Genomic DNA, 27,331 nt, shown 5'->3' with positions numbered 1-27,331 from the left:
TTAGAGCTGGGCGCCATGGCTGTGTGCATGGTCCCAACTGTACTGCTGCTGGAAGGTGCTGCGGCAGGGACAGTCTTCCCTGGCCTCTTGAAAAGCAGCTCGTTCTCCAGGTCCAGAGAAATCCACTTTTAATCTGTACCTGCACAAGGACCTTCCCCACACATGCATGCATAAACACACCTTTTCCATTGTAACAGCGTCCCCGACATCTGCTCCACCATGTTTCATACATCACTGCTGGAGGGCAGGAAAATACTGTAACCTTAAAAACAAGGGTGCAGGAACGCATGCAGCCTGCAGCAGCCTGCCCACAGTCGCAAGTACAGCCGTCAAAGTCTGTAACTTGTAAGGTCCTTGCACCATGCCTCCATTTGGGCTATGCCTCCCGCTGCTGCCAAGTTCCTCTGGAGTTCCCTGCTGGGTTCGTTACACCCTTTTCCACCTTTCTGGATGCTCTGTAACGGAGAGAGGAGTGATGCCATGCTGGGTGTGAGAGAGGGGCAGCAGTGAAAGCGTTAAGGCTGGGCGGGCAGAGCTGGAAGCAGCTCCAGCGCTGGAATTTGGAGGAGTGGAGTTGCTGCCTTGGCACCAGCCCAGCTGGCAGGAAGCTTGGCTGGGCAGGGAGAGCTAACACCAAGCACACACGTCCTCCCGGCCGCTGTGGCCACGCTGGTGGCAGCTGCAGTGAGGGCACTGGAGACGCTGGTGCTCGGCACGCTTTAACAGCAGGCACTTGCCTTGACTGCCTTCGCTGGGGTCTGCTGGGAGCTGTCAGCACGCTGCTCCCTCTCCCTGGGCTTGGCTGCCTTGAGAGCATTTCCCTCTGCTTGCAGAGCAAGCGTAAGTTGATAGTTTTAGATAGTTACCATGGGGATACGTTGAAGTGGAGCTCGCAGCCACTGCTGGACTCGCCACCTGTTGCATGTGTTACACAGCCCACCCATGTTGCCGAAGGGACCGGAGCGTGCCGGCAGGGCCTGGCCCACCTGCGTGGGTGCTGAGCCGGGAGGTAACGCAGAGGCACAAAATGCCAGCCCTGGATAGAAAGTTTGTGAAGTTCTTCATTCCTCACCACCATTGCTGCCATGTGATTTATTGGTTGACAGCTTGGTGTCTTCAAATTAAGATGATGATCGGATGCTAGATTTTCTGCCCATGGGCAAAGGTAATGTGTATTTTATGACTTTTCTTTATTTTTGATGTTGCTTGGTTTCTCTTCCTCCTTCGGGGTAAGAGCACAGCAGTGGGTGGAGGAGCCCCACCAGGAGTAGTTGGCAGGGTGCTGCTCAGGTGAGCTCCTCTGCTTTACTGCTTGGGGGAGATGGAAGAGTACTAATTACTGTCAGTTCAGGACTGAGCTGGTATCTGAAGCTCATACATCAAACTGGGTGATGATCGATTGTGTGTGGTGGCTGCATTTGGGACCACACAGGTAGAGCTTACGTACTGACAGCGGGAGAAGGTTATACAAAGAAGTTCCACATCTTTCTTATGCACGAGTCTAAGGCACGTGCAGCCGCGGTGCCTGGGTGCCGCTGCCTTTGAGACCGCTGTCAGAAGATACAAAAAAATGTCTTGAGCCAGTGGAGCTCAGCACCAAGGCACTTAGCAGTAATTCTGGCTCAGCTTGGATGTGTGTCCTGGAATATGCATTGGCTTTGGAGGTCTGGAGGCTTGGAGAAATGCAGCCCGGCACTGTAGGAGGGCGAGGGTGGGCTGTTGTTCCCCCACACACACACCCCGGCTTTGGGTGCTGGTGGTGCCTGCAGCTCAGCAAACGGCAAATCTGTGGCTCAGCGGGAATGGTGAATCTGGCGCGCCAGAGACCCGATGTCACTGTGTGATGTCATGGGGCTGGGAAGAGCCTCTGAGGAGAGGAGCTGGCCTGGGAAAGGCAGTTTCCACTGTCCCCGTGTCTGTCCTTATTATCAGTGTCTAGGCCTTCCTCCCAATTTGACTCTTCCTCATGTGTTTTATTCTGAAATATTTCATAACTCAGAGAGGCTGGGTTGTATTCAGGATGTTTCCTTCCCTTTTCCATGCTACTCCCTGGCGCAAAACAGGGTTTCAGAATCTGAGGATGTTACGGAGTCTTGGCAGGACGTTCCTACAGGAGCCTCGCTGTTGAAGCCTTCCTCTCTTTGGGTCGGTAGCACTGGGGTTGCTGTGCCGTCTCTGCAAGATCTCTCATCAGTAACAACACTTCTGCTGATGGGACGTGGAGCAGGGCTCTGCTTGTGTAGGCTGAAGGTCTGAGCGCTTTTTTTGGAGAGGGGAGGTGAATGCTCTTGAGCCCAACTCTCACAGTGGCTTTGGCAAACAGGTATAGGTTGCCATGATATTCATTTTTGTTGCATCTAGGAACTTTGTACTGAACATACAGCCCTACTTATTACAAAGATCAGACCTTTTGCGGCTTGTCACAATTCTCCTCTTCATCTTCAGTATTTTTATAAATTCTGAACAGCTTTAAAAAAGAAAAGGTGGAATAAACCGCACCCACCTAGAAGTCTCCTTGTTCTTTGCGCACTAATATGTTGAAGGTGTTCTGCTGATATTTAACCAGGAAGCCAAAGCTAAAAAAAGAGCTTCAGAGAAGATCAGAACAAGCAGAAACCCCAGGAACAGTCCTGAATAGCCTGAGTTACAGCAGGAGTACAGAACCATTCTCGACATGGGGTTTTGGAAACCCACTGGTACATGATCAGTCAGTAGATGGACAGTGGTGGTCTCCCATGCCACATATTTTCGCTGAATGTACGTCCCCTGAGCACACTGGATATGAACAGCAGTACGGCCACGCCATTGCAAGCTTCCCACAGGCTGTAAATCTTTGAAGAAACTAGTGACCTCTGTCGTGCTGCAGGTGGGGTTCAGGTTGGCTTGGGCACGCTTGCACAGGTTGAAGTCTTACCCCGTCTGCAAGTTGATTGCTGCCTAAGCCCTGGCTCTGGGATTTGCCTGAGGGCTGCTATGCGGACCAGAGGTGTTGGTCATCCCTGGTGTTTTGGTAGCCCCCTGTGGGTATGTGCTCTGCTGGTGGCCTCTCTTGAAGCAGTAAGCCTGGAAGAGCTGCAATACAATGGTTTTCCTGAGGTGTGGAAATGAATTTGTTTTTTATTATGTTATTGTAAGTTGTCTAAGCACTGGAGAAATAAAAAACGATGCTGGTGCAAAGAGTGCAGCCAAGGCTGCCAGCTTTGTAAAAACAGCTACAAAGATTGCTGGACACTGGCTTATACAGGTGAGAATTTCTTTAAGGGTGATGAGGATACTCTGCATAGAATGAGTAACAGCGCTGTGGCAGTATGGGCTGTAGTTCTGTTGAGGGCTTCCTGTGCAATCCAGATCTGCACGCTAAACCCTTCGAACCAGCCCCACTGCCCAAAGCTGCCATTTTTCTCTATGGTGTAAATGCCGATGCCAAGTCCATTCCCTGGTCTTTCTGCTCCCTTGCTTTGCCTTCTGGGAGCTGGAGTAGGGGACGGCAGGGGAAAGAGGGGCTGAAGAAGCAGGAATGTGCTGTGTCTCCAAGCTCCAGACATAAAGTTGGCAGCGTGAGCCGTTTATGGCTAGTTGTGCAGATGTTACACAGCAAACGTGCTGAGAGATGAGGGGCTTATGAGCTGTTATCTGGGGAGAAGCTTGCTTGGCTGCTCCAGTGGTGGCAGGCATGATGGCATTTTCCTTTATCCAAACACTAGCCTTTGTAGTATTTTATAAAAAAGATGCAAAACTCAGTTTACACATTCATTTTATAATGCTACCCAGAGGTTACAAAGCAGTTGATTTCTTTCCTGTATGGGGGAGAAATTTAAGACCAGGGTTTTGGGACTAAGTAAATCTGTGTGCTCAGCACTAATCTGAGAATGACTTTTGCTGAGGACAACAATTTGGGCATCTTTGCTCTTCACAGTGCTGTCGCTGTCTTTGTCTCTGATCATGAGCCGGTCACTTATCTCTTGTTTATTTTGCCATCAGCAAAACGGGGACTGTGCTGACCCCCAGGGCACTTTGATGAATAAGTCTATTGTGTTATACATCCTTAACACTTGTTGTGCTGGGTCTCAAAGCACCTTCCTCCTGCATTGAGGAATGTCTGTGCAAGTATGTTTACACTCTAACAGGCGTCAATAACTGCTAAGTAATAATAACAGGTACTGTCTCTGAAATGATGCTGCAAACCGGGTAAAAACATTGCAGGGTATTTTACATTGTATGCTAAGCAGAAGAGCCAAAGCAGTGGGAAGGAACTCTTAAAAATGCTCTAACTGGTCAAAGAGTTTCCTTAATAGGATCAGTGAAGGGCAGACTCGGGGTGGCTCAGCATGCAGGAGGCTGGCTGAAGATCTCCCTGGAAAGGCTGGAATTCTGTAGAAATGAGAATCCATGGATCAACTGCAAGTTTTGGGGCTCTGTGCTTGATTTTTAGCCAGTGTAAATGAGGATTTCTCTTCAGCTGGTTTCTACCATGATGTCCAGTGTCCTGATTTCTCATTTTTCCAAAGTGGAATCTTTTTCCCTGGCTTTTTCTGGCCACTGCTGCACTTTGAGCTGTTGTTCTTGTGCAGTGAATGTTACAGCTCAAGTTCTCCCTCCTGGAGGAGCACCTGGCAGCTCAGAGCCCATCATTTTGCATCTGAAGGTAGGACTGGGTTTTCTCCACACTTACTGCTTTGTACTGATCAACATGGTGGTCACCTGCTGTTTTCTGGTCCAGAAACTGAGTCTCCTAGCTTCTCTCTGGAGCTGCTCACAGGCTACCACTGTCCTGTCTGCTCTGGGAAGTGTGAATGAATCAGAAAAAAATTTTACCACACTTACCCCCTCACCAGGTAACTCATGAGTATGTTGAGCAGTGCAGATGCCTGTGCAGATCCCCGTGTCCTCCACATAGGTCTCTCTCTTCTGTGAGAATGACTGTTTGCCCCTACCTCTTCTAACCCTTGATTTATCCATATAGAAACCTTTCCTCTTATCCAGTGGCCCTTTAGTTTTTATAAAAGCCTTTGGTGAGGATCTCAGAGACTCTGTGAAAAGGCAGGCAGGCTTTGTTGCATCTGTCCACGTGGTTGCTAACCAGTGCAGACCCTTCCAGGTTCACAAGGCCACATTTCTGTTACAGAAGCTGTATTGACACTGCCCAAGTAGGAAAGGTTCCTCTTGGGAGCCCTGTTTTGTTTCAGAAAATATTTCAGCCAGAGGCAGTTTGTGCTTGGGTAAAATTAACTGCTTGTGTTCAGCAAATGACTGGGTGAATGGGACGGATGGTGATGCACAGAAGGGCAACCTTGGTCTCTTCAGGTTGTGCGTTCTGTTGTTTGATTCATGTAAGCAGATCCTGCATGTCCAGAATAGGGTTTTTCTGGTCTTCAGCTCCATCAGCACCGACTGCAGTCTTCACTTGTTTTTTTTTCATGTATCCGTATGTGGTTGTAAGTAGAGGCAGGACACCTGGGATGTTTTGCAATACTGTTACTGGTCTGACACTTCAGGCAAGTTACTAAACCTCTGGCTGTCAGCCTGCTGCCCAGCATCTCCGAGGTGTGACACAAGGTGCAGTGAACGCCTGGGGAGGTTTTTAAGATCCCTGGCTGCACTGTCTTTGGAAAATGCTGAGTGTAATTACCAGTGTGGTTTAGGGCACACAGGAATGCTGCCTTGAGAGCTGTAAATGTAAGACTTGTGCATAAAGCAAGTAACAGTTGCTGCTATCACTGTGACTCCTGAGACTTTTTTTTTCAGTTGTTTTATTTACAAAAAACAAAACAACCATAAAAATGCCACAGCTTATGCCAGTGGGATATACAGTGGCATCTGCAGCGCGCAGAGCTCATCCAGGCGCATGCAAACAATTAAAGTAAGAAAATTGCTGCTCCAGACTGTGCAGATTTTGAAGCATTTAAGAAATGGAACACTCATGATGAATGTTCACAGCCTTCCTCAGGTTCAACAAATGTGTAAGGCATTGCTTTAGTTTTAAGTAACCACTTTTCTTCATGTGCTTATCGATGTCCTGCTCAAAAATGGACATTAAAATGCAACCCAATCATCAGGATAAGCAAGATGGAGACAGTTTTAGGGACCGTGGTTTTGCATTTTTCTGTGTGCTGCCGTGTAACCACTGGCCAGTGAGGTCTGGGAAGGAATCAGTGAATAAAGCACCTCATGGCTTTCAGCAAAGGCAACAGTGAGTTTCAGTAGTTGAAAGCTGAAACTAGACAAATCTTGTGTAAAAAGAAACTGCATCTTTGGGATTTAACGTAACTAATCATGAAGACATCTGGAACATGCCGAATCATGCAGTGTTTGGATCCTCTTGCTGTATTATTGCATTAGATATATCCGCTGATCTCTCAGCCTTAGCTCAAGCAGACATTTTAGGCTGGAGAGCAAGAATTCCTGCAGGAAAAAATTATCAGAATAATTACATTCTGTCTTTTAAATTCCAGGGTTTGGAGGGTTGTTCTTAATTCCTGTCCTTGCAAGGAGCTCGTGTCTCCCGCCCACTGAACTTTTCTGAACTTTTCTCCTGTGTTACGATTGTATAGCCTGCTGGGAGCTCAGCACATACGAAGTCTTGAGCCTTCCCAGTGCCTGTATTTATGTCCCAGTCGTGCTCGTGGTGGCCAGTGGTGTCTGCTTTGGGGAGAAGCACAGAGGTTTGAAGCTTTCACATCTTATTCTTGGACAGGCACTGAGCTCTGGCTCCTGTCCAGCTCCAGCCTTCAGGATGTCTAGGTTTGAACTGCTGCATCCAGGGAAGGATGCAGCCAGATTCCAACAAGATTTCTGTTCTCTGGTAAATTTGCTTATCTTAAATGTGTGTCTCTAACTCATTTGAGTCCTGCTTCTGACTGTGCAGTGCTGAAGGTAGGACAGGGGACAGCTGGAGCACCAAAGAACTGCTGGACGGGTGGCCTGCAGGGCATTCCTCATAGGTGCTCTGAAACGGATGTGAATGGCATGTTCAGTCTTCTCAGAAACCACCTCCTGTGTTCTGGGACACTGTAGTGGTCATCACTGATACCTCTAGAGAAAATGGTTGTGAACTGTGGCTACATCTGGGAGTTCGGTAGCCCTTAGCACATAAAATGGAGATTTTGGGTTTTGTGATCCAGCAGCTGTTAGTAAATGCAGAGTGTTAAATAACTGGTGTATCGGAGAGAAAGGTAGGAAACTGTTCTCCATCTTCAACTCTTCTGCTCCATGTTTTCATACATGTTTTGGCTTTGTTATTCTTATCCCAAGACCATAATTTTGTCTTCTTCAAGCTGTGACATGTCCTGAGATAAGCTGATGAGTGACAAACGCTGCTTTCTAGTGTTGGCTAACACTCAAAAGTGTGGACAGCAACTTTATAGTCTTCTGTAAATAATAGTTGGAGTCCCTGTGCGGTGGGCAGCTGCAGGTGCTGCCGTGCTGTGTGTCAATTGGCAAGGGATATTTGGGCATTAGGATACAGGGCCTGAAGTCTTCAGTTCTTTGTCAAGTCTCTTTGTTTCTGCAGGAAGCTCGGAACTCTTGTTTGAACTAATCCTTCAGCGATTAATGGCCCAGTCAGTGGTGCCTGTCTTTTCTTTGGCTCTAAGCTCAGCAGTGTTTGATTCTGCATCTTTAGGGTGATGTTTCTCATTGCAGCCAAACCGACCTGGTGCCAGCCAGCCCAGCAAGGAGCCACCCCATTCCTCCGTGTCCATCCTTGTGCCAGATGCCTGTATGACCCAAAACGAGACAGTTCAGCCAGCAGAAAACTTGTTGATTAGTTTCCTGTTCCATTAATGAGCTGAAATGATTAACCATGAGTTCAGATCACAGAATAATTCAGGTCAGACGGGATCTCTGGAGGCTGCATGGCCCAGCACCTTGCCTAAAGCAAGGCCAGCTTTGGGGTCACATCAGATTGCTCAGAGCTCATGTGAGCACCAAAGCTGTGGGGCAGAGGGACGCTCCTTTTCTCAGCAACAGCAAACTGTTGATTTTTTAAGAGGGCCCCACTTGATTTTCTGAAAATTTGGCTCCTCTCAGTGGCTCACCATGAGGTGAAGACAGTGGTACAAGGAAGAAGAAGGTAGGGATGTCTCTGGCAGATGCTCACTGTTGGGCTGGCACCATCACCAGCGGAATGAAATGCTGTTAATTGTAACTTTTGGCAGTTAAAGGATATGTGGGCGATGGTTTGCAGCTGTGAAGTGAGCCTGCTTGCTGCCACAGCTGTTACCACTGCTGGGGCTCATCGGATGCCAGGCTGGGCACGAGCAGGGCTGAGCAGTCTGCACGGCTGCTTGCTGCAGCAATCCTGTGCATCTTGACCATGTCCTTGTAATGTCAGGGGCTGAAATCCTGAAGGAAAATTAACAGGCACCTGGCAAAAACTTTAGGCTTCTGTAGGAAGCATCGAGTCACTGGAAGTGGTTGTAAATGCCTCAGTGATGAGACAGCAGTGTGGCCAACAGTAACTGTGTTTTTGGGGCCGTGCCATTGCTGCATGGATGCAGCTGGTGGGACAACTCTGCTCTGAAGTGGCTGGTGTCTCCTCGTCATGCTGATGGTGTGCGGCTCAGTACGTCAGGTCGGGGCAAGAGACATGAATTAACACAGGCTGGTGTTTTCTCAGGTTCTGGTTAAAATCAAACAACAAGCCAGACAAGCCTGCGGGATGGTGTTGGATCGTGGGATTATAAGACCTTGTTTCATTAAATTGCTCCAGGTCAGAAAAATGTCTGTGCGTTGTATTAGTCTCATGGAAGCAGCCACAGGAAAAAATATTAGTGCATATTCAGCAACGTATTCAGCAGTACTGTTAGGCACAAAGCAACAATCTAGGTAATTTTCTGTGTATTTATGCCTTGAGCCGGCTGCACTTGTAACTTACCCTGTTTCGTTGAACAGTCTTCTGAGCTGTAGCGGCTCCTCCATCCCGGCAGGAGCCAAGGCTGTGGCAGGGACGTGCTGCCAGGGGCAGCAGGCACCATGGAAACTCCTCTGGCTGGGTGAATGAAGTGAGGTTTCCTATCATGTGGTCTGTTCACACCGAGTTACGGGCTTTTATTGCCCTAAAACCAAAACTGATTCCTTAAGCCTGGTAAACTAACATTAGCCATAATATCTTCAGGGCTGAGATGGACAACAGATCTTTCTAGCATTTATTGCACCAAAAGATGAAATAATTTGTTATTATAAAATTATACAGTGAAAGCTTGCACAGCAGGAGTTCACCTGACATCAGTCTCCTTTTCCCTGCCACTGGATTTTCTCTGAGACGTCATTCCAGCCTGGGAGCCAAGGGTGCAGTTCAGCTGCCCACTGCATCCCAGCTTCCCAAATGCACCATTTCTGTGGGTTTTCAACTAGTAAAACTGAGATCTCGTGTTTGCTTCACAGCATGTCTGTAGAACTCTCAGTTTCTCTTCCAGGTTCAAGAAACCTCGTTGCAGCACAGCTTTGTTTAGGCACTTAGCATTGGTGCAGATTGCGAACAAAATGCCCCCTCACTGGTTTACACACCTCTCTGATGTTTAAGAGTTTCTTTGAAGTACAGAGCATTTTACCTCTGTTTATCCTTGTTCTATCAACTTGCAGGATGCTAGTAAATCCTTTAATACAAATATTTCTCCGCTGAGATGAGCCATGCACACGAAAGGCTGGAGGCACAGTGATTCAGCGATCAGTGCCTGTCCTATCTGTGCCATTCCTCTCTGCTAGTGCAGCTTGGTGCCAGATGTCACCTGTAGCAGGTGATACTGTCCTGGAAAACCATCAACTGTAAGAAGCACATGAGCTACTTTATTCCTTTTCTTGCCAGCAAAGTAGTCTTGCTGCTAATATATTAATATCTGAAGGAATAGTAAAACATTGTTTCTACCACAATTCTCTGTATCTGCTTGACGCAAAAAAAGACATTACTTGGAAAGTTAGGTGAATGACTGTGTACTTCTCCCCAGTATCCAATACAGAACATTGATGCACAAAAGCAAGGAAATAACATTAAAGCTAAACAAAAAAATTGAGGGCACCAGAAATCATACCCTGCCCACGTGACAGGCAGAATGGGGCTGGTTCCTTGATGCACCATGCACCATTATTTGCGTCTGTGCAAAATGAGGTTAGGGTGGGTGTAAACTGCTTGAAGACGACTGCGGGACATTCCGCACCTCACTTTTTGTGCAGGCTGCTTGTAGCAACACCCAGGAGCTCAGTGCAATAGGGCAGGGACAGCAGAGTTCATCATCTCACAGCAGCCAGGGGAAGCAAAGTGTATGCAAGGTTTACTTTGCCTGTGGCTGCAGTCATCGCTGGCAGCAGCAGGAGTGCTGCCCGGTGTTCCTGGCCTTTCTCTGCAGTTCCTGCTGACCTCTGTGTCCTAAAGGAGCCCCAGGCAAGCGGCCTCCACTGCAACACTGAGCTGGCAGCTGGGGGTCAGCTCTGTCTGCCCTCCTGCCCCTGCATGGCTGGCTGTGGTGTGCCAGCGAGACAGAAATACCCGTGTGGCTGGAGGTTGGGTGTCCCGACAGCTGCTTGGACCTGGAGGAGTGCCTGGCTGCTGTGTCCGCCTGTGTGAAGCCATCTGGTCCTGCTGTGAGATAACGCCAGCCCTGGTTCTGAACTGCCTGAATGAACCATTTGCTCAGGTTTTCTGGGGCCTGGCAGCCAGGTTCATGCCCAGTCTCCCCATGAAGAGCACAGGGTATCCCAGGGTCAAAGCTGGTGAGTGGAGTCAGACCAAAAGAGCAGAGCAGGATCCTCCACCTTCAGTGGCTCATTCACGTAAGGCCAAAATAAGCTGCCACTGATCCCCGTACCAGCCAGTATGCAGTAGCAGTGAAGAAGTGAGCAGAGCCGGCAGCTCGCTGCCCCATCCCTGGAGTATCTGCTGTCTCAGGGCTTGCTGCTGTCACCTCGCCGTCCACTGAACTTCTCCACACCGCTGGGAAGTTGGACCCGGCTCAGTTGCTATTTCTGAGCTGTTGGTAGGAAACGGTGTCTTTGTGCCAAGGGAATGAGTCCTTCCTCACAGTAACGGCTCATAAAACCCTCGTTAGAAAAAACTTAAGAATCTCTTCATATACCCACAGTTGTGCCACTGTTAGGGCTGCATGCCCTCTCTTTCCTTGGCCAAGATTCTCTCCTTAACTATAAAGCCTCTCACTTTAAAAGTGAGAGGGGTTTCGAATTCGGAGTCCCCATGTTGAATACACTGTGAGGTTTCCAGGTCTGAGAAACAAGACATCCTAAAGGTCACTGTGCATTTTTTAAAATCTGGGAGGGTTTTGTTTTGTTTCTTTTCAGCAGAAGTTTGGTCTGCTGAACTGGCCCAGCTTATCTCTAGCCTTTAGCAGGACTTAGGAACGATCAATGGCCAAATTCAGGGTATTTGTGGGCGAATACACCAGAAACCTGGTTTTGTCATAGAAAGTGTGAGAAGATAAGAAGGAACAGATTATGTGCTGGCATTTCATGTACATCTGGCATTATGTGTGAGGAGCAGGTCAGCTGATCCAACTAAGATAAGCTATTACTCATGGCCAGGAGCAATGGTCTTTGCAGGCATCCAGGATGGAGCTGGTACCTTCCCCTGCAGTTCACTGGTAATTCAGGGACAGGGCAAATCTGACTTCTGCCTTGAGAGAGGGGATTTCCAGCACAGCACTGGCTCTGTGACTGTCAGGCAGGTCTTGACTGATCCTTCTGTAGGAATGCTTTCAGTGAATTTTACGTGATCACTGGCAGGTCACCACTCGCAGAAGAAAGAAGCGTAGGTGCCAGTTATTTTCAGGAAGGGAGGTGTGGCTGAAAGCGTGATCCTTCTGGAGTTCAGCCCATCCAGGCTAAGCCACAGTGTCCCACAGCTCGAGTGCTGAACCAAGGATCAGTGCATTTGGTTTTTATTCTGGCCTGGAGAGCAGTAGCCTCCATTCAGGGGGCTGTGAATACTCCAGGTTTTTCCATGTGACACTGTATAAAGATGGAGGCTGCTCTTGTTTTGATTCTCGCCTGATTTAATTATATTTGCTTTTTCTCTTTTTATTTCAGTTGTGATTCCAAAGAGCCCTTTACCTGCCTCCGAAGTAAACTCGGAGAAACCTAGCATGCACAGTAGCACAAAGACTGTTTTGGGGCATCAACAAGGGCAAAGGCGTCGCAAAACAGGGAAGAAGCGTGGTCGAACGACCAAAGCGCTAATCCATCACCCCATGCCTACACCCTCCAAGTCAGTGGAGCCTTTGAAATTCCCCAGAAAGAGAGGCCCCAAGCCTGGCAGTAAGGTAAAAGCTGATGCTGGTGCAGGCGGGTGAAAAGCAGGTGCTGCAAGGTCTGCCATGGGATGGTGCATGCGTGTGTTTGTGCACGTTTGTCTCAGCCTCTGGCTGTATGACTGCAGCAAGTAGGAGACCAAAGGGGTTTGTGGGCTGGGAATGTCCCTCAGAGTCCAGCCCCAGAGCTGTAGAGAATGTCTGTGTCCTAAAGATCATTTCCATCAAGAAACTGTGTCTTTGGAGCTGCATTAGCTGTGAAGTAGCATGGCAGATGCTGTGATTATGACAGGATGGCCAAATGGTGGAATAAGCTCTTCCATCCATCGTGTGTAGCTAGTCTAAGTCAAGCAGAGGTGGCAGATCTCAGGCTTGTTATTTTTTCAGGATTGTGGTTTATAAAATACACACTTATCGATTACTAGGTTCTTGAGACTCCCCATCATCACCATCAGAAGTGTGTCATGTTCCACAGTGCCTTGTCTGTTGGATGCAGAGGAGAGAGTGTAGTGATCGTGGGTGGTAAAGGAGAGCAGGGGTAAAAGGAGAAATATCTCCTCTTTTTCTGCAGAGGAAACCTAGGACATTGCTGAACCCAGCACCCACCTCTCCAACAACCAGTACCCCAGAACCAGACACAAGCACTGTGCCCCAGGACGCTGCTACAATCCCCAGCTCTGCCATGCAGGCTCCCACAGGTAAGGGTCTCGAACCGCATTCTTGACAAGATTGCACAGTTAGGAGCAGCATCAGTCAGAAAGCGGCATGCTGAGATACTTCCATTTCTTCCTAAAACTGTAAACCAGCAAATGTTACAATTCCAGAAAGGCTGGCCTAAGAGAGAGTGTGTCAGGAGGAAAAGAGAGGCACATGAGTTCAGATCAGCTGTTTGTTTATCTCTCTCTGTTTCGGAAATAATGAAGTCATAGGAAGATTGCAGGTCCATCTGTTCAGTGCAAGGACCCCTTTCCCTGAGTTACCACATGCATGCTAGTGACTCCACAGCTCTCAAAAGGCACTTCTCGTGGCCCATTGTGCCCAGGCAGTACAGTGTGCAGCACCGTTCGTGAGTCCAGAGCATGAGCTCTCCCAGACCGTGCCCAGCACAGCTGCTGAAGCTACAGCGAGATGCAGAACAATTGCTGAATGACAGTGACAGGGATCTGTTCAGCTTCAGCCAGGATATTGAGGCAAACAGGGACAAAAGGGAGCACAGGAGGGGTGGCAGCGCGGAGCGTATGCTCTGCTACAGCTGTAAGATGTAGCTGAAGATGATTCTGGACAGGAAAGTCTAATGTAAAGCTGCTTTTTATATGTTCAGTCAAACGCTGCATAAGGGCTGAGCCCTGTTTCCCCAGGACATAGCTGGCCAGTTTTCAGAGGAACCTAAAGAACCAAGTTTCCCTAAAAAGTGGGGGCTGCATTCCTTCATCTCCTTTGACCGTGGCAGCCACCTTACCTGGCTGGCATGGGAGCCACTTTGCAGCCTGCCTTTGGGAGCCCGACTACAGGGGAAAGTGTAGGAGAAACAGCGGCAGCTTGGAAGGTGGGTGTGAGGCAGGAAGATTCAGAGGCGATTCCCCTTTATAAGCGGCTTTGCTGTTAGGGTACAGACAGGCAGTTGTGGTGGATTCCCCTTTGTGAGTGATTTGAGAGTCTTAAAATCTCAGCATCTCTCAAATTGGTTTTTAGGCATCTGTTTCTTGCTTTCTTGAGTGGGTTAATGGCAAACACATTTCTCATCTTGGCAGTTTGCATTTACTTGAACAAGAATGGCAGCACTGGGCCCCACCTAGACAAGAAGAAAGTTCAGCAGCTGCCGGACCATTTTGGACCAGCTCGAGCTTCTGTTGTCCTGCAGCAAGCAGTACAGGCCTGCATTGATTGCGCTTATCATCAGAAAACAGTCTTCTCCTTCTTAAAACAAGGCCACGGGGGAGAGGTCATCTCAGGTGAGAACTGGCCCGCAGCACTTAGCCTCCAGAGATGCCATTGCAAGAACTCGCTCATTGGAAGATGTCTCTCCTGAAGCTTGGTGCAGTCATGGGCTAGGGACAGACAGATTTCTGTCTTCTCTTTCTCACCAAACATCTGTGTCAGTGAAGCAGTAGCTAGCGGCTGACTGGGAGCAGAGCAGTTAGCGTGGCCGCCAGGCACAGCTGCTGGAGAAGGCAGCCCATGGCCCTGCTGCCGGCCTGGGCAGCGCTGTGCTTCACCCATCACCCCCCAGCACTGCCCGAGCCCCCAGAAGGAGGCGGAACGGGTGGGATTTTCAGAACTCGTGACGGAAATACAAGAAATACCCTGGCTTTTAATTTTGCTTTTAAGCCCGTGTTTACCTGGCCGCTGAGAGTGCGGGCCCCTCCTCAACTGCCTTTCCGTTCCCTCGAAGGCAGCTCCGCGGGCCCTGCAGCCCCGGCCGGGTGCTGGGTGCAGCAGGCTGGTTTTAGCCTGTCCCAGGGAAGCGAGCTCGCCAGCGCGCAGCCAGCGGAAGGCAGTGGCTTTTGTTTGCTCTAGTCTAGACCAGCGATGCTGAGATACAGAAGCTGGCTGTGCAGCCCTGGGCGTAGTCTCCTGCCTTTGCTGGGGGTTTACGTGTTGGGCTCTGTTTGTTTCTGTCTCCAGCTGTGTTTGATCGGGAACAGCACACTCTGAACCTGCCAGCAGTAAACAGTATCACCTACGTCCTCCGCTTCCTGGAGAAGCTCTGCCACAATCTTCGCAGTGACAACCTCTTTGGGAACCAGCCTTTCACTCAGAGCAGCCACATGCAGCGGTCACACGAGTACGACCACGACAGGTATCTACCAGGTAGGAGCTGGGGCGGGGGTGGTGTTGTAGGGACCCCAGGTGCTCTTAACCCAGATTTTATCTTTATCTCAGGAGGCAGGCGTGTGTTTCAGAGCCCTCTCTGCAGGGTTCATTGCATCACACCTAGTGTCGTGCACATGTCCGCAGGGCTCTTTTTGCACAGGATTCAAGTTGCAGTATTTTCTGCCTGTCAGTCTGATTTCCATCTCTGCCTGTAGGTTTCCACTCATCCGTGCTTGTCTCCTTGTCTTCCCTCCTCTCCTTGTCCCCCCCCTGCTCCCCGCCCCCCCCCCCCCCCCCCCCCCAGGTCCTTCCTGCTTCCTGTAATCTGATTGTGGTGACTTCATCCAGTTAGGAATTAAGGTGAAAGACTGCATGAGAAACAGAAGAGTGATAACATGCAGCAAGTAAACTGTAATTAGAAATGGAATGAAAGGCTAGCAGGGCAGTTTCCACACTGGCCATGGATCTGCTGCCAGCAGACGGCACATCCAGCCCTCAGTGAAAGCGTAGCCTGTTCAGGGATGATGCACGCTGCAGTGATCTGAGGCATAGGTGGCTTTGTTTTTCTTGGCACGGCTGACGCTCCACTGCATTGAAGCAACACACCCCTGGCAAGATAGTTCATGCCACAATGCAAATCGTCGGGCTGCAAAATTGCTCTTAAGTGAAAGTGGTGGAAAATAAGAAGACCTGTAGCTTTCCCTGCAGTGCTGTGTAGTGGCAGCAACCCCTGGGGTGACAGCTGCCTGCCTGGGCTGGTTGTGGGGCTCTGGAAGCACTACTGCCAGTTGTGGAGAGCATGAAACGTACCTGCATCTCTTTAGGTAGTTAGCAGGTGTCTTGTGCTGATCCCTCCTGTCTTGCTTCCTCCACTGCCTTCCTGCCCCCAAGACAGCAGATAGCTGTCATGCTGTTTGAGGTCTTTCCAAACTTAGTCCTTTGGATAATTGTGGCTCTGATGAGAAAAGCAAGAATTTCTGATGTAAAAGGATAAGCACTTAGGAAGAATTGTCTAAGGAAAAGGTGCTAAGCGTGAAGCTTAGGGGCAACGGCCTAATGCCACAGTGCTTCGTTGCATCTTGGATAGCACTCGTACTCAGGGGAGGGGATTAGCAAGAGTCTAAAGCGCATGAGGATCTCGGAGTGACTGTCCTCTGCTTCCTCCCTGGCTGCTCAGCTGCCTGCAGGCTGGGGCTGTGCAGAGCCATGCTGGAGCCAGCAATGCCAGGGAGCCGTGCTGTGCTGTAAGAAGAGGAGCTGTAGGAAGTGGGTTGGCTGCTGTGGCAAGTCCAGGAGCAGCATGTCTAGTTACTGGTACTAGAGGCTACCGCTCTAGGGAACCTTGCGTTAGAAGAAATACCCATTTTTCAGTGTGGAAGTACCCTCTTGTCATGAGATAGAGCAAAACCAGAATGGAAGAAAGAGGACTCGGGCATGGCAGCAGGCTTGGGTGGAGAGGGTCCTGTAGCTCTCACACGTGGTTTCTAACCACCGTAAGATGTCAGCAATGTGGGTCTAGGAGCTGAGCTGTCTGGCAGGGTGGAAAAGTGTAAAAACCAAAGTCAGAATTCAGGGAAACTCAAGCAGAGCACCAGATAAATGACACAATGCTGAGACCTGCCCATCCTGAAGTCTTCTTTTGTTTTTAGTGTTTGCAGGGATTAAGGAAAGATTCAGCACAATCCAGAGAAGTGGTAACACCTAGTCCTGTAGCTCATAACTGATGTCTCAGGGATTGTTGGGCATCTGGTCATCTAACACCTTTCTCAAGCACCTCAAAGAAGATTGTAAACATTGTTATCTACACATTCCAGTGGCTTCTGATGAGAGCAAAAAAACCAGTACTGGCATTTTGAGAGGTTAGGGATGGTCATGGAAGAATGAGGATAGAGTTGTACATCAGTTTAAATCACACCAAGTGTCAAGGCTGCCATGGTCTCACCTTCAGCTCTGTGTGTCCTGCCTTGTTTCCTCTGCAGTACAGGTGCTCGTGTGCCTGAGTGGGGCTGGTTCTTCTAGAAAACGATCACTGGTTAGAACTGGGAGCTGGTCTCAGTTCCAGCTTGTGAGAACAAACTCACTTTACAGGAGGACCACTGCTCTCTGTGGAGAATTCATATGTGTGCTTGGGGCAGAAGAAGGAAGGTCTGCAGCAGCCCTCAGGTCAGCCGCGCCCTGGCATTCTGTCTCGCTAAGTAAGGCATAATCATGAAAACAAGGGGAAACAGATCAAGTTGTACATCAGGAGACAGCAGTTTTGCAAGAAAACTGGAAGTTTTCTTTCTGTTAATAGGGACAGGGATGGGCTGTGAGGTGTTGTGAACAGGTAGATCTGATCTGGAGCTGTCTGAAAAACAGGACTGGAGGGACCTTCTAGACCACTGAGCCTTGGGTCCTGTCACTGCAGGCACCGCAGCGTACGGTGTTGCTTTAATTGACTATGGAGCTGGGGATTTTGCTTTTCCGCTGGAGGCTGCTGCAAGGTTTTCTGCTGAATTTTTTGAAACCACGTTGTAGTCTCTAGCCCAGATTTATTCTTGGGCAACTTTGTATCCGTGTCTTCTTGTCTTAACATTGTCTTTAGCTTAGTTCTCCTTCTGGAATTAGTTAGAGGGCAGCTGTATCCTTCAGGGGAGCTCGTCTTTTAGCTGCTCTGGTAAGGAAGCCTCTCAGCAATCCTTACCTAGTGTTGGTTTGAATTAAACTTAATGAGGTGACCGGAGTGTCACCCAGCACTCTGGGGAGGAGCTCGTGGGGGCCTGGTGCAACAACACCGGCACCACCATGTTCACAAGAAATGTCTCTGGAAGCCTCTTTTTGTTACTGCATCCTTGTAGCAGGTAATGATCAGCCTGTACTGGTCACACACCCTGTTATTCTCATCCATTATTATCACCTGCAAGTTCCCAGCCGATGGGATAACGCTTTAAGTGCATACCTGCGTTTTGCTGCTGGATTTATCTCCTTTCTGGTACTCCATTCTATTTTTTTTTTCCTGCGTAATTTCAAGTGCTACTTTATCTGGCCTGACGTATGGGGAAGACATCAGATTTCATTGGTGAATGTCTAAAATTGGTGCCAAAGTTATTAATAAAAATATTAAATGACACTGGGCTTAAGAATGGTCCTCAAGAAAATTCATTAGCAATTGCTCTTCAATGTCATGCTCTTGCTTAGTGCTCTGCCAACTGCTTTTCCCCTCAGGTCGGGTGTTCGTGCATATAACAAGGCTTCTGGTAGTCCTCATGTTCTCTGTCTTAGCTGGTGGTTCTCCATATCAAATGCCTTGCTGAATTCCAGGTAAATGAGATTGGCCATTCTTCCTTTGTGCGATAGATCAGTTATTTTCCCATGATAAGGAAATTGTTGGGTTAGCCTCCTCTGACGAACACCTGGTGCAATATGTGCCGTGTGTAATTACAGTATTTTCTCTACCCTTTCTTTCAGAACCTCTTACATGCCTTGTGGTACTGTTGAGGTCAGACGTGAGCAATTTGTTGCCAAAATCATTTTTTCACCTTCTTTTTTAAATGTTAACACAGTGTTTCCAGTCATTCTGAGCCGTGTGTCCCTGAATTTTATTAGAACATTTGGTGCAGCAGGCCCAGGGTTTAATGTACGCCTTCTTTCTTAAGTTATGGTTTGGCTTCCTCCACACCCTCACATCCTCAGTTTGATACATTCAGTTATTTGACTTCCACTTAGTCAGTGGTGTATATTTTCATTCCTGTCCCATTCCTTTTATCCCTTGAGCCTTGTCCTGGTGTTCAGCGTGGCTGCAGCTGGAAGTGAAGGGTAGGATTTGTTCTGTGGAATGCCTGTGGATGTCACAGAGGCATCGACGATGGCTGAGCTAGTTGTGTAGGCATGCTCTGCAGTCGGGGCAGTCAGCACTTCTCCTGGAGCTGGAGCCTTGACTGGCTTTGAGTTGATGAGATGAGGTGGGCAGCCTCTCGCTGACTGACAGGCGTCCATCCTGACTGCCTCGTGATGGCCAGCAGCACAGACCCAGGCACGGGCAGGTGTGCTTCTCTTCTTCCCCACCAACCTCTCCAGTCAGGTGAGCTGAAATGTCCCTCAAAGCTGTCCCATCATTTGCAGACAAGGACGACCTTTCTTTTTCTTTTTTCTCAGTCTTTACCTTTCTGCACAGTCTCTTCTCGCTCTGTTCCCATGCACTTGTTACTTCTGTAGCTGAAAAGACAGTCCTGTCTTTTCCTTTGCACTGCATGAAAAGACAGAATGAGTTAAACAGTTCATCCCTGTACTCGCCATCCTCTGAGGTATAGGACCCCATGCTGAGCAGGTCCTTTTCATCTCCAGTAAATTATCTGCCTGTTCTCAGCACCCTTCTCAAATGAACATTTATCTACTTAGGTTTGGGATCCTTTCCTCCCAGATTATTTCCTCATCAATGATACACACTCTTGATGTTTATGGCATCTTTTGAACTGAAGGTATTTTCTTTTTTCCTGGTGATCCACACTGTGACTGCTGAGTGCAGCTTTATGTATCACTCCATTTCTTTGTTTTCTTAGCATTTGTCCTTTAAAATCAGAGACCCTAACTACAGACCTTCTTTGGGTTTATCCTTCCATTAATTTACACTGATGTCACTTCTGATCCGCTGTATTATCTTCTATAACCTGACCTTCTGTGTTTGCATTACTTTTAAAGTCAAGCAGTTTTAAAATAACCCAAAACAAAACTTGGTAAAACCTTTAAAAAGCATCACCTTTTGTTGTGGTTCCGTGACTGTTTGGTGAAGAAGATCGTGCAGTTTTACATTTAGAGATATCCAGAGGCGTTACTAAGAGCATGTTTTTCCCATCTCTCTCTGGGCAGTGAATGTTTCTTACAGGGACTTGTCCTGAGGACAATGTCTGTCCTTCTAATAATGTTACGGTGATTTTTGGTCATACGTGTGTGGGAGTCCCAGGGGCTCAGTATAAGCAGCTTACCTTCCGTTTCCCCAAAGGATTTTGATAAACAGATATTTACCTTTGTATTTCTCTGTAGCCAACTAAATTGTGACTGTCTGATGCTTCCCACCCGTCTGTACCTTCATTTCTTTGTTTGGCGTGATGCATCTCTCCTGGTGTCCCGTCCCAGTCCCTCTCTGCTGTATTTCTGTCACCCCTCTGGCACCCGTTCCTGCCCCGCACCCGCAGCTGGGGCGGCTCTGTGCTGTTGTCCCGCTCCCAGCGTCTGTCTACGAGCATTTCACCCCTCTCTCCCCGCACACCTTGAATGCTGCAGGCTCACACGTGTCACCTGTGCTCGGGGCAGCTGCAGCGACCAGCCAGGAGCGCTGGTGGCCCACGTGGGCAGGTGGTGGCTGGTGGGTGACCTCTTCATTGCTTCTCAGTTCACTGGGACATGGTCTGCCACCCCCTGTATCGCTTGCCTGGCTGCTGTTCCCATCAGTGTTAGCGCTTCCATTCTCTGTGTTCATCCACCCACTGACACTTGTGTGCAGCCTTGAGCCACCTGCAAAGAGGCGTCTCGCAGCCCAGCCTGACATCTCATCTGCCGCATACAATATGGAGATCCCCATCGTTGGGAAGCATTTGGAGAAGAGCAACAGCGACAGCTGGGATGCTGGAGGGATCCATTTGGGGAAAGATTGAAAATTTGAGTATGGTTTAAATTGGTCTGTGGCACCAAGTGTTTGCACATCGTCCAAGGGTTGTTTGCAAATTGTCCAAGGATCACGTGCGTCTGAAAGGTGAAGAGTGGGGAGGAGCAGGAATTGTGGGGGATGAGCCAAGGGGTAAAATGAGGAGAAATAGAATTAAGTCAATCAGAGGTGATATTTGTGATGAAATATGGCAAAACGTGGCTAAGATTCTTCTTTAGGTTTCTCAACACCCTTTTTCTCTGATAAAACTTGCAAAGCAAAATATGAAGTGTTAAGCGCTGACAGATGTGCTGGATTGCAGTTTCAATGGGCTGTTACCAGGCTGGAGATGCATGCGAGTCTCAGGTGACTCTGGCAAGACTGAATTTCCCAGAGAGTCTCCACTCCTAAATAGGGCTTGTTCTCTTTTCCTAGACAGAAGCAGTTCGTTAGACGGCACTCTGCAGGGACCAGGCCGGGGTACAAAGCGATATTCCCAAGATTCCCCTCCATACAGTGCTCCTCTCTCCCCCAAGTTACCAAAGAATGATCGTCACCCTTTGGAAGGTGAGCACAGCGTCTCTGCCCAAAGCTGGTTGTTTATAGTGGCTTGTAACGGATACAGCAGGATTAGATTTGCTGTGCCAAATCAAGCCGTGGGTTTAGGAAGTCTGTTTTGCTTTGTCTCTGGCATGGTTTGGTGCTTGGTGTTTCACAGAGAAGAAACCACTCTGTACCAGGGCAGGTTCCCCAAGCAGTTGTGTAAGGCATGTGGAATGCAGGGAGAATTCCTTCTGATAGTCATCATCTAATACCATGTAATCTGGGATTTAATTACCCATATTTTAGCTTCCATTGCTATGCATGGTATTAACGGTCATAAAACTGCCCAGTTGCTTCAGTCAGTCTTCCCCTGAATTTTTTCCTGATGGTTTGCTGCAGTGTATTGTACAGATGCTGATGTGCAGCTGTACGGCCAGGAATCTGCTGCTCTTTCCCAGGATCCCATCTTGTTCTTCACAGTCCTCCCTAAATAGCAGGGAGGGTCTCACTAGCATGTGCTTCACCAGTGAAACCAGATGAGATTGGGGCTGCAGTGCCTGCTGGGTAACTGGGGCGGGTGTGCTGTGCCGTGTTCTCAAAAGCAGTTGCAGGGACATCTTTGGTCTGTGGCCCGCAGGTGTCCCTTGCACGTGCAGGTGGGAGATTTCCGGGGGTCCAGGTAGTTGGGGGGCTACCTGAACCCTGAGCAGGGGTCTTCAGTAAATACACTTCCACCTTCTGTTTTCTTTTGAACTGCCCACGCTCCATAACACAGACCCGAAGTTTAACCTTGCTGCAGCCCTTTAATTAATTGGTGGTGGAATCTGCCAAGGTGTTAGTCTCTGTTCTTTGTAATGTGTCCCTAAAAAATTGCTGGAAACCCTTGGCTGGGCTCACAGTTCAGTGGCTTTGTGCTCTGTTGCTGTCCCTTGAATCACCATTTCTTGCTGAGTTTGCTGGGCTTGGCTTGTTGAGCCTAGATTTGAGAGTGCGCAGCCTCCCATGCGCTGTGGCATAATTTAGACTCCATCCATCACTGTGCCCTGTGCTCTTCAGGGTTATTGGCCCCGTATCTAAGCACAGCTGATCTGAATTTGCATCTTGTGACAGTTTCTAGTGGCCTTAGTATCTACATTGATTAAAATTGGAAGTTTGTCATGTAGCTGAAGCAAAGAACAAGGTGATTTGTGGGACTGTCTCATCTATTCCAGCATACTGAGAAGTCAAAAATTGTTTCCTGAGTCCCAGGCTGTTTCTTACCTCTCGATACACATCCTTGCTGGTTTTGACATTCTCCTCTAATGTGTCAGCTGCTGCACACAGGTAACCATCAGCAAAGCCAGTCACTGCTCTACCAGCAGGTGGAACGCGGAGTGTTCACCTGTTCCTGCAGCGTGGCAGTGTACTCCAAGGTGCCTTGGGTGAATATTGTACACTCGGTGTTGTCAGCGAAGAGACAAAGCTTCCTTAATGGGTAATTCCAAGAGAAGTTAGGTTGTCTGCAAGACTGATTCTTAGCCTACTTCAAAATCTACTCAGTTATCTCTTGGCCTTTGAATGGGTCGTGCCATCTGGATGCCCAGAATACTCCAGCCTCTTCTGTAGAAGTAGGTACAAGTGAGCAGAAAGTGTGCCTTCATATGAGGGTGATTCTGCCGGAATGTGAACTTCCTACAGCAACTTGGTCTTGTTCTGTTCCTGGCCCAGGCAGGGGGTGTACAGGGCAGGGGGAGAAGAGGTGCGGTTCCAAATTCCATCTAGAAATTCATTTTTGTCCCACAGCTAAAAGCCTATTCATGGAGGAGGCTCCACCATGAAATGTAAGTGCAAGCAGGAATATTTGCATTTTATATTTTAAGAATATGAGGCTGAAATACCCAGATACAGAATATTTCTTGAGCCAGGAGGTACATCTCACGGTGATGAACTCCCTCAGCAGAGCACAGCCTGGCCTCAGCAGTGTGACAGACAGCAGTACCTGAACAGTTTCCAGTTTGCCAAATTGAAGGCAGTGAGTAGCTGTGGGATGTCTTCGTTCGTCATGCCTTTGGCAAGAAGTCAGAAAGATAAGGAGGGGATCTCACTTCTTACATTGTTCTTCCTCTTGCATCCAGTGGCATTTTTGTAGCTTTTTGCTAAAAAGCTGCAGTTCCAGCACAGTGGGGACCTGCTTTTCAAAGACTACCATTTGTGGGAAACAGTGGGTGTTTAGTAGTTGTGCAAATCAGATTTATGCTTGTGGCCAAACTCTGTGTTTTAGCAGTAAAACGGCACTCTTGAATCTATAGCACTATTTGTTTAATTAAACTTTAATTATCTGCTCCCTGCCTCTCTGCCACTAATCGTGGCATGTTTTCCTACAACGCTCTAAATGCAAGCCTTTATTTAAAACTAGCAGTTTGTATAAGAAAATCTGCCTAAGAATTAACCACCGCCTCCTCGCTCCAAAGTTGCTTATCAAGGGTGAAAGGATTCTTGATAACGTACGTGCCTGAACGCAGTCTGTGCCCTGCCGCTGGCAGAAGCGTGTTGCCTTCTGCTACAGACGATTCACAGGGCTAGTAATTGTTCCCCTCTTGCCTTGTTTCCCTGTCCCCTTTCTGGAGGTATCGTTCATCTGAGCAGTTCTCTGTGTGGTTGTGTTTTTAAGAAAATCCTAAATCTCTCTTGCATTGACCCTACCAAGAAGCCTCCAGCTCTGCTGCGATGTTTGCAGCACAGCCAGGACCCCACCAGTCCAGAGGTGGGTAACCTGGGAATGGACATGCAGCTTCAGTTCTGCCTCTGGGGCAAAACAAAGGAGTGCTCCCCAGTGGCATGGCCTCATGCTCTTCTTCAGATGGTCATAAGCACGTGCGAGAACACGATCACCTATTTGAAGAATGTGTCACAGTGCATTCACATCAGAATAACGACTGGGTTAATTGTTGAGTTGAATATTTTCTGAGGGTGAGTTTTGGATCCATTGCACTGACACGAACCTGCGCACGTGGTCTCCCAGCCTCCCAAGCTGTAGACTTCCCTAGCTGAGCCCAGAATTTTTTTCTGCTGACACAAATCCCCTCTTGTGTGAACTTTGGGGTCTTCACAAGCGGTTAGATGAGCACGTTTGCCTGACCCAGCACATCTGGGACGAGTGTCCTGGAGCTTCCTGGCAAGTTGAAGCTTTGTGCCACCTCACAGAGGGTGCTGGTTTCCTTGGAGGATGGAGATGTGCAGCACAGGCCTGTGCCCGCTGGTCCCTCTCAGGCCTCGGCACTTCCCTGTGAGTCAGACATCACCTTTAATGGGAAGTGGTTTGGGTTTTAAGCAAAACTGTCCTGTTGGAGAGGGGACCAAATGTCATTGCTGTGAAGAAGCTCATGTGGAGTGTGTGTGGGTTGGGCTGGGCTGGGCCAGGGAACCTCTGTCCACCCCGGAGCCAGAGCAGCCGGCTCAGGGCTGGGTTTGCATCCAGCCTTGTGCTGAGATTGGATGGTGGCAAAGCGGTGCAGGAGTGGAGGGAGGGGTCCAAAGTTGTTGAGGAATAGTCACAAGTCAGAAAGCCTTCTTTTATGCTTGAGGAGCAGGTGAAAACACATCTACCCGTGTGGGAAGCAGGCCAGCACACAGGTCACCAGGGGAGTAACAGTCTTCACACCCGCCCTGTTTCTAGATGAGATTTAAGGACGTGGTGCTGGTTTCTGAGAGCATCCCAGAGACCTAAAAGCAAAGAAGGGCAGAAATGCCTCAAGTGGAGGATGACAGCTCAGGAGATGGAGGGTTGCAGATGCGCAGGTGATAACCACATACCAGCTTCGCTGAACTGCAGAACAGCTGGGCGAGGGGGATGTTTCTGTCCTGTGGCTTTACGAGATGAACCAGGGAGGTGTGGGCTGGCTCCCTGCAGCTGATCTCACTCCTGGGATCTCTGCTCAAACACCAACAGCAGAAGCACTGAAACCAGAGCTTCCCAGTTCCCAGAATAGTCCTGTAGTTCGTAGAAACCAGGGAAAATAATGTGCCTCAGGAGCGGTTGCCCCCCAGTTGGTGGGGCCCAGTGTCTGCAACACTCGTACCACTTCAGGCTCTGGCAGGCTGCGTCTCCCTTCAGTGGAGCGTGGCAGCACCAGCTTAGCAGGCAAGTTTGGGAAGGTCTTAACAGCCTTCGGGTCTCACGGGCTGCAGTATCACCTCTGCACCCTCGCCACCATCCCGGTTCAGTACAGCTGTGCTGGCTTCTCATCTGCAGCTCCTGTGGTCTGTGAAGTCCCAGGGAAGAAACGCAGAGCCTGGCTGGGGCAGTTGCTCAGGTTTCTTCATCCTTGTCACCTGCCACGGTGTTTGAGTGGCAGCAGCTCAGGGCCGTGAGCTGCCCTCATGGTCTCTGGGGAGATGCTGGCAGAGGAGCTCCAGCTGCCAGCCAGATGCAGTGGCCCAGCCTAGAGTGCGCAGGCAATACTCCTCATTGTAGGAGCTGCTTTCCTCTTTGGCTGTATGAACTTGCCAGGCATTTAATAATTAAGAACACAGGTATTTGAGGATGACTCATGAGGCATCAGGTCCACCTTTGCTGAGACTAGGTTGTGCGTGCCATAGTAAAATCTACAAACACGTGGTCCTAGGCTGAAGCTGTCACAGTCTTAACAGCAAAGGGAGATCCTGCTGGCTCAGCCGATACAGTATATCACCCCAGATAGTTTCCTGAGCGCCTCCATCCTGATGCTGCCATTGACAGCTGGAAATTAAATGTGTTGCTGGAAGAGAAGGTGAGGAAGCCAGTCTCAGTGGGACCCCTGCCCAGGGAGAGCCTTCTGCCCTGTCCCTTCAGCACTGTGTCCCAGCAATGGGTGTTGTCACTGACTTGGTTAGGCAATGGAAAAGGGCCCAGCAGGAGGTCAGGAGGGGTGAGCAGCTGGTCACCAGCACCTTGCCTTTGGGGCAGGAGGATCAGCAGGCTGTGCTCTCTGGCTGTGACAGTGCAGCAGAGCTGCTCAGAGGAGCCTGCTGCTCTCTCCTGCTCTGCACGTGTGCTGCTCTACAGGCCACAGCGTGGGTCTTACTGAATATCCCCCACGATTCCAACCACTTGGTCCGTTACCTCACACGCTAATGCCGGTGATGTGCGGTGCTTGACCCCTTGGGGAGCCTTCTTTCCCCACTCAGGGCTGTTGTGTGACTCCTGTGTCCATTGGCATCCAGAACGGGCAGCCCTGCACCACCTGCCCCTGCGGTGCTCGCAGCCGCAGAAGGGCCTCGGGCAGCAGCAAGGGCGCGGGACCGCGGGCGGGAGCTGGTGGCGGCGTTAGCAGAGTGGCTGAGCTGTTACTCCAGTCTCAGTACCGACCATAATCACTGCCAGCTGGTTGGACTGCCATTTGCTGTGCAGATAGCAGGCTGGGGCGCTTTAGCAGTGCCTGGTTTAATTTATGTGCTTTCGAGGAGACCACCCACGTGGTGGTTTGACCCGCAGCCGTGCACCAGCGCTGCCTTTGCTGCGGTTCTGCTCTCTGCCACCGAGCGTAACTTCGGGCTGCGTGGCGTTCGGGTGCACTGACTGCAGCTTGGTGCGTTCCAGGTGAAACCTTTGTTCTGGGAGATGGCCTCCCAGGGCCCTTGGAGCCTCGCCTGGACCCCATGGACTCTGCCTTGAACTCTGTCAATTCATCCAGCCACAGCAGGAGCTCCAGAGACTATCGCCTGCAAGGATACAGGCACCTGCACCAACCCTCTAGCCTCACCCAGGGCAGTACCTCTGCCTTGCGTAGGCTTAGCTCTGGGGGTAAGAGAGTTAAGAAGCCAGCCCTCTGATTGTAAATTTGGCAATAAAGGGCTTGTCTAACTCCAGTTACACCTTTCTAACTCCAGCAAGTACCAGAGACTGGCCTCTACACTGTTAAACAGGTAGTCTGTTAGGTTTAACAGTAGCTCTAGAGACATGGCAGATGGGTGGGTGGAAGTACGGAGAGGTGATGCTTGCAGGGTCGCTCATTGGGCGTGGTGGCTAGGTGGACCTGGAGTCAGTGGAGAGGAAGGAGAAGGCAGGAGCTGAACTTGCAAGCATGGGCAGGGGGTTGTCAAGTGGTAAATGGGTGTTCGAGTCTGTGAGGATGGATCAGGA

The 27,331-nt window shown here is 49.4% G+C and overlaps 1 protein-coding gene across 8 annotated transcripts in view; it reads left to right on the top strand.

Moving 5' to 3' along the window:
- SCMH1 (Scm polycomb group protein homolog 1) overlaps positions 1-27,331 on the top strand; it is a 76,612-nt gene that overhangs the window by 44,470 nt on the left and 4,811 nt on the right. For 4 of the 8 annotated variants that reach the window (XR_013926724.1, XM_080379193.1, XM_080379191.1 and 1 more), the window contains 6 exons: positions 12,034-12,266; positions 12,826-12,952; positions 14,006-14,206; positions 14,880-15,065; positions 21,124-21,255; positions 26,789-26,992. Coding sequence is in view for 6 of the 8 variants with exons in the window: in XM_080379193.1 (XP_080235319.1) it covers positions 12,034-12,266; positions 12,826-12,952; positions 14,006-14,206; positions 14,880-15,065; positions 21,124-21,255; positions 26,789-26,992 (1,083 nt within the window). In the remaining 2 variants the exon portion in view is untranslated. Of the gene's footprint in view, positions 1-12,033; positions 12,267-12,825; positions 12,953-14,005; positions 14,207-14,879; positions 15,066-21,123; positions 21,256-26,788; positions 27,115-27,331 lie in introns of all 8 variants that reach the window. The other 4 variants (XR_013926725.1, XM_080379195.1, XM_080379194.1 and 1 more) reach the window with 4 other exon arrangements.

The sequence above is a fragment of the Falco punctatus genome, assembly GCF_963210335.1.
Source record: "Falco punctatus genome assembly, chromosome: 3".
NCBI lineage: Eukaryota > Metazoa > Chordata > Aves > Falconiformes > Falconidae > Falco > Falco punctatus.
The sequence above is the reverse complement of the archived record's forward strand: the minus strand, read 5'-3'. Positions and strand labels throughout refer to the sequence as shown.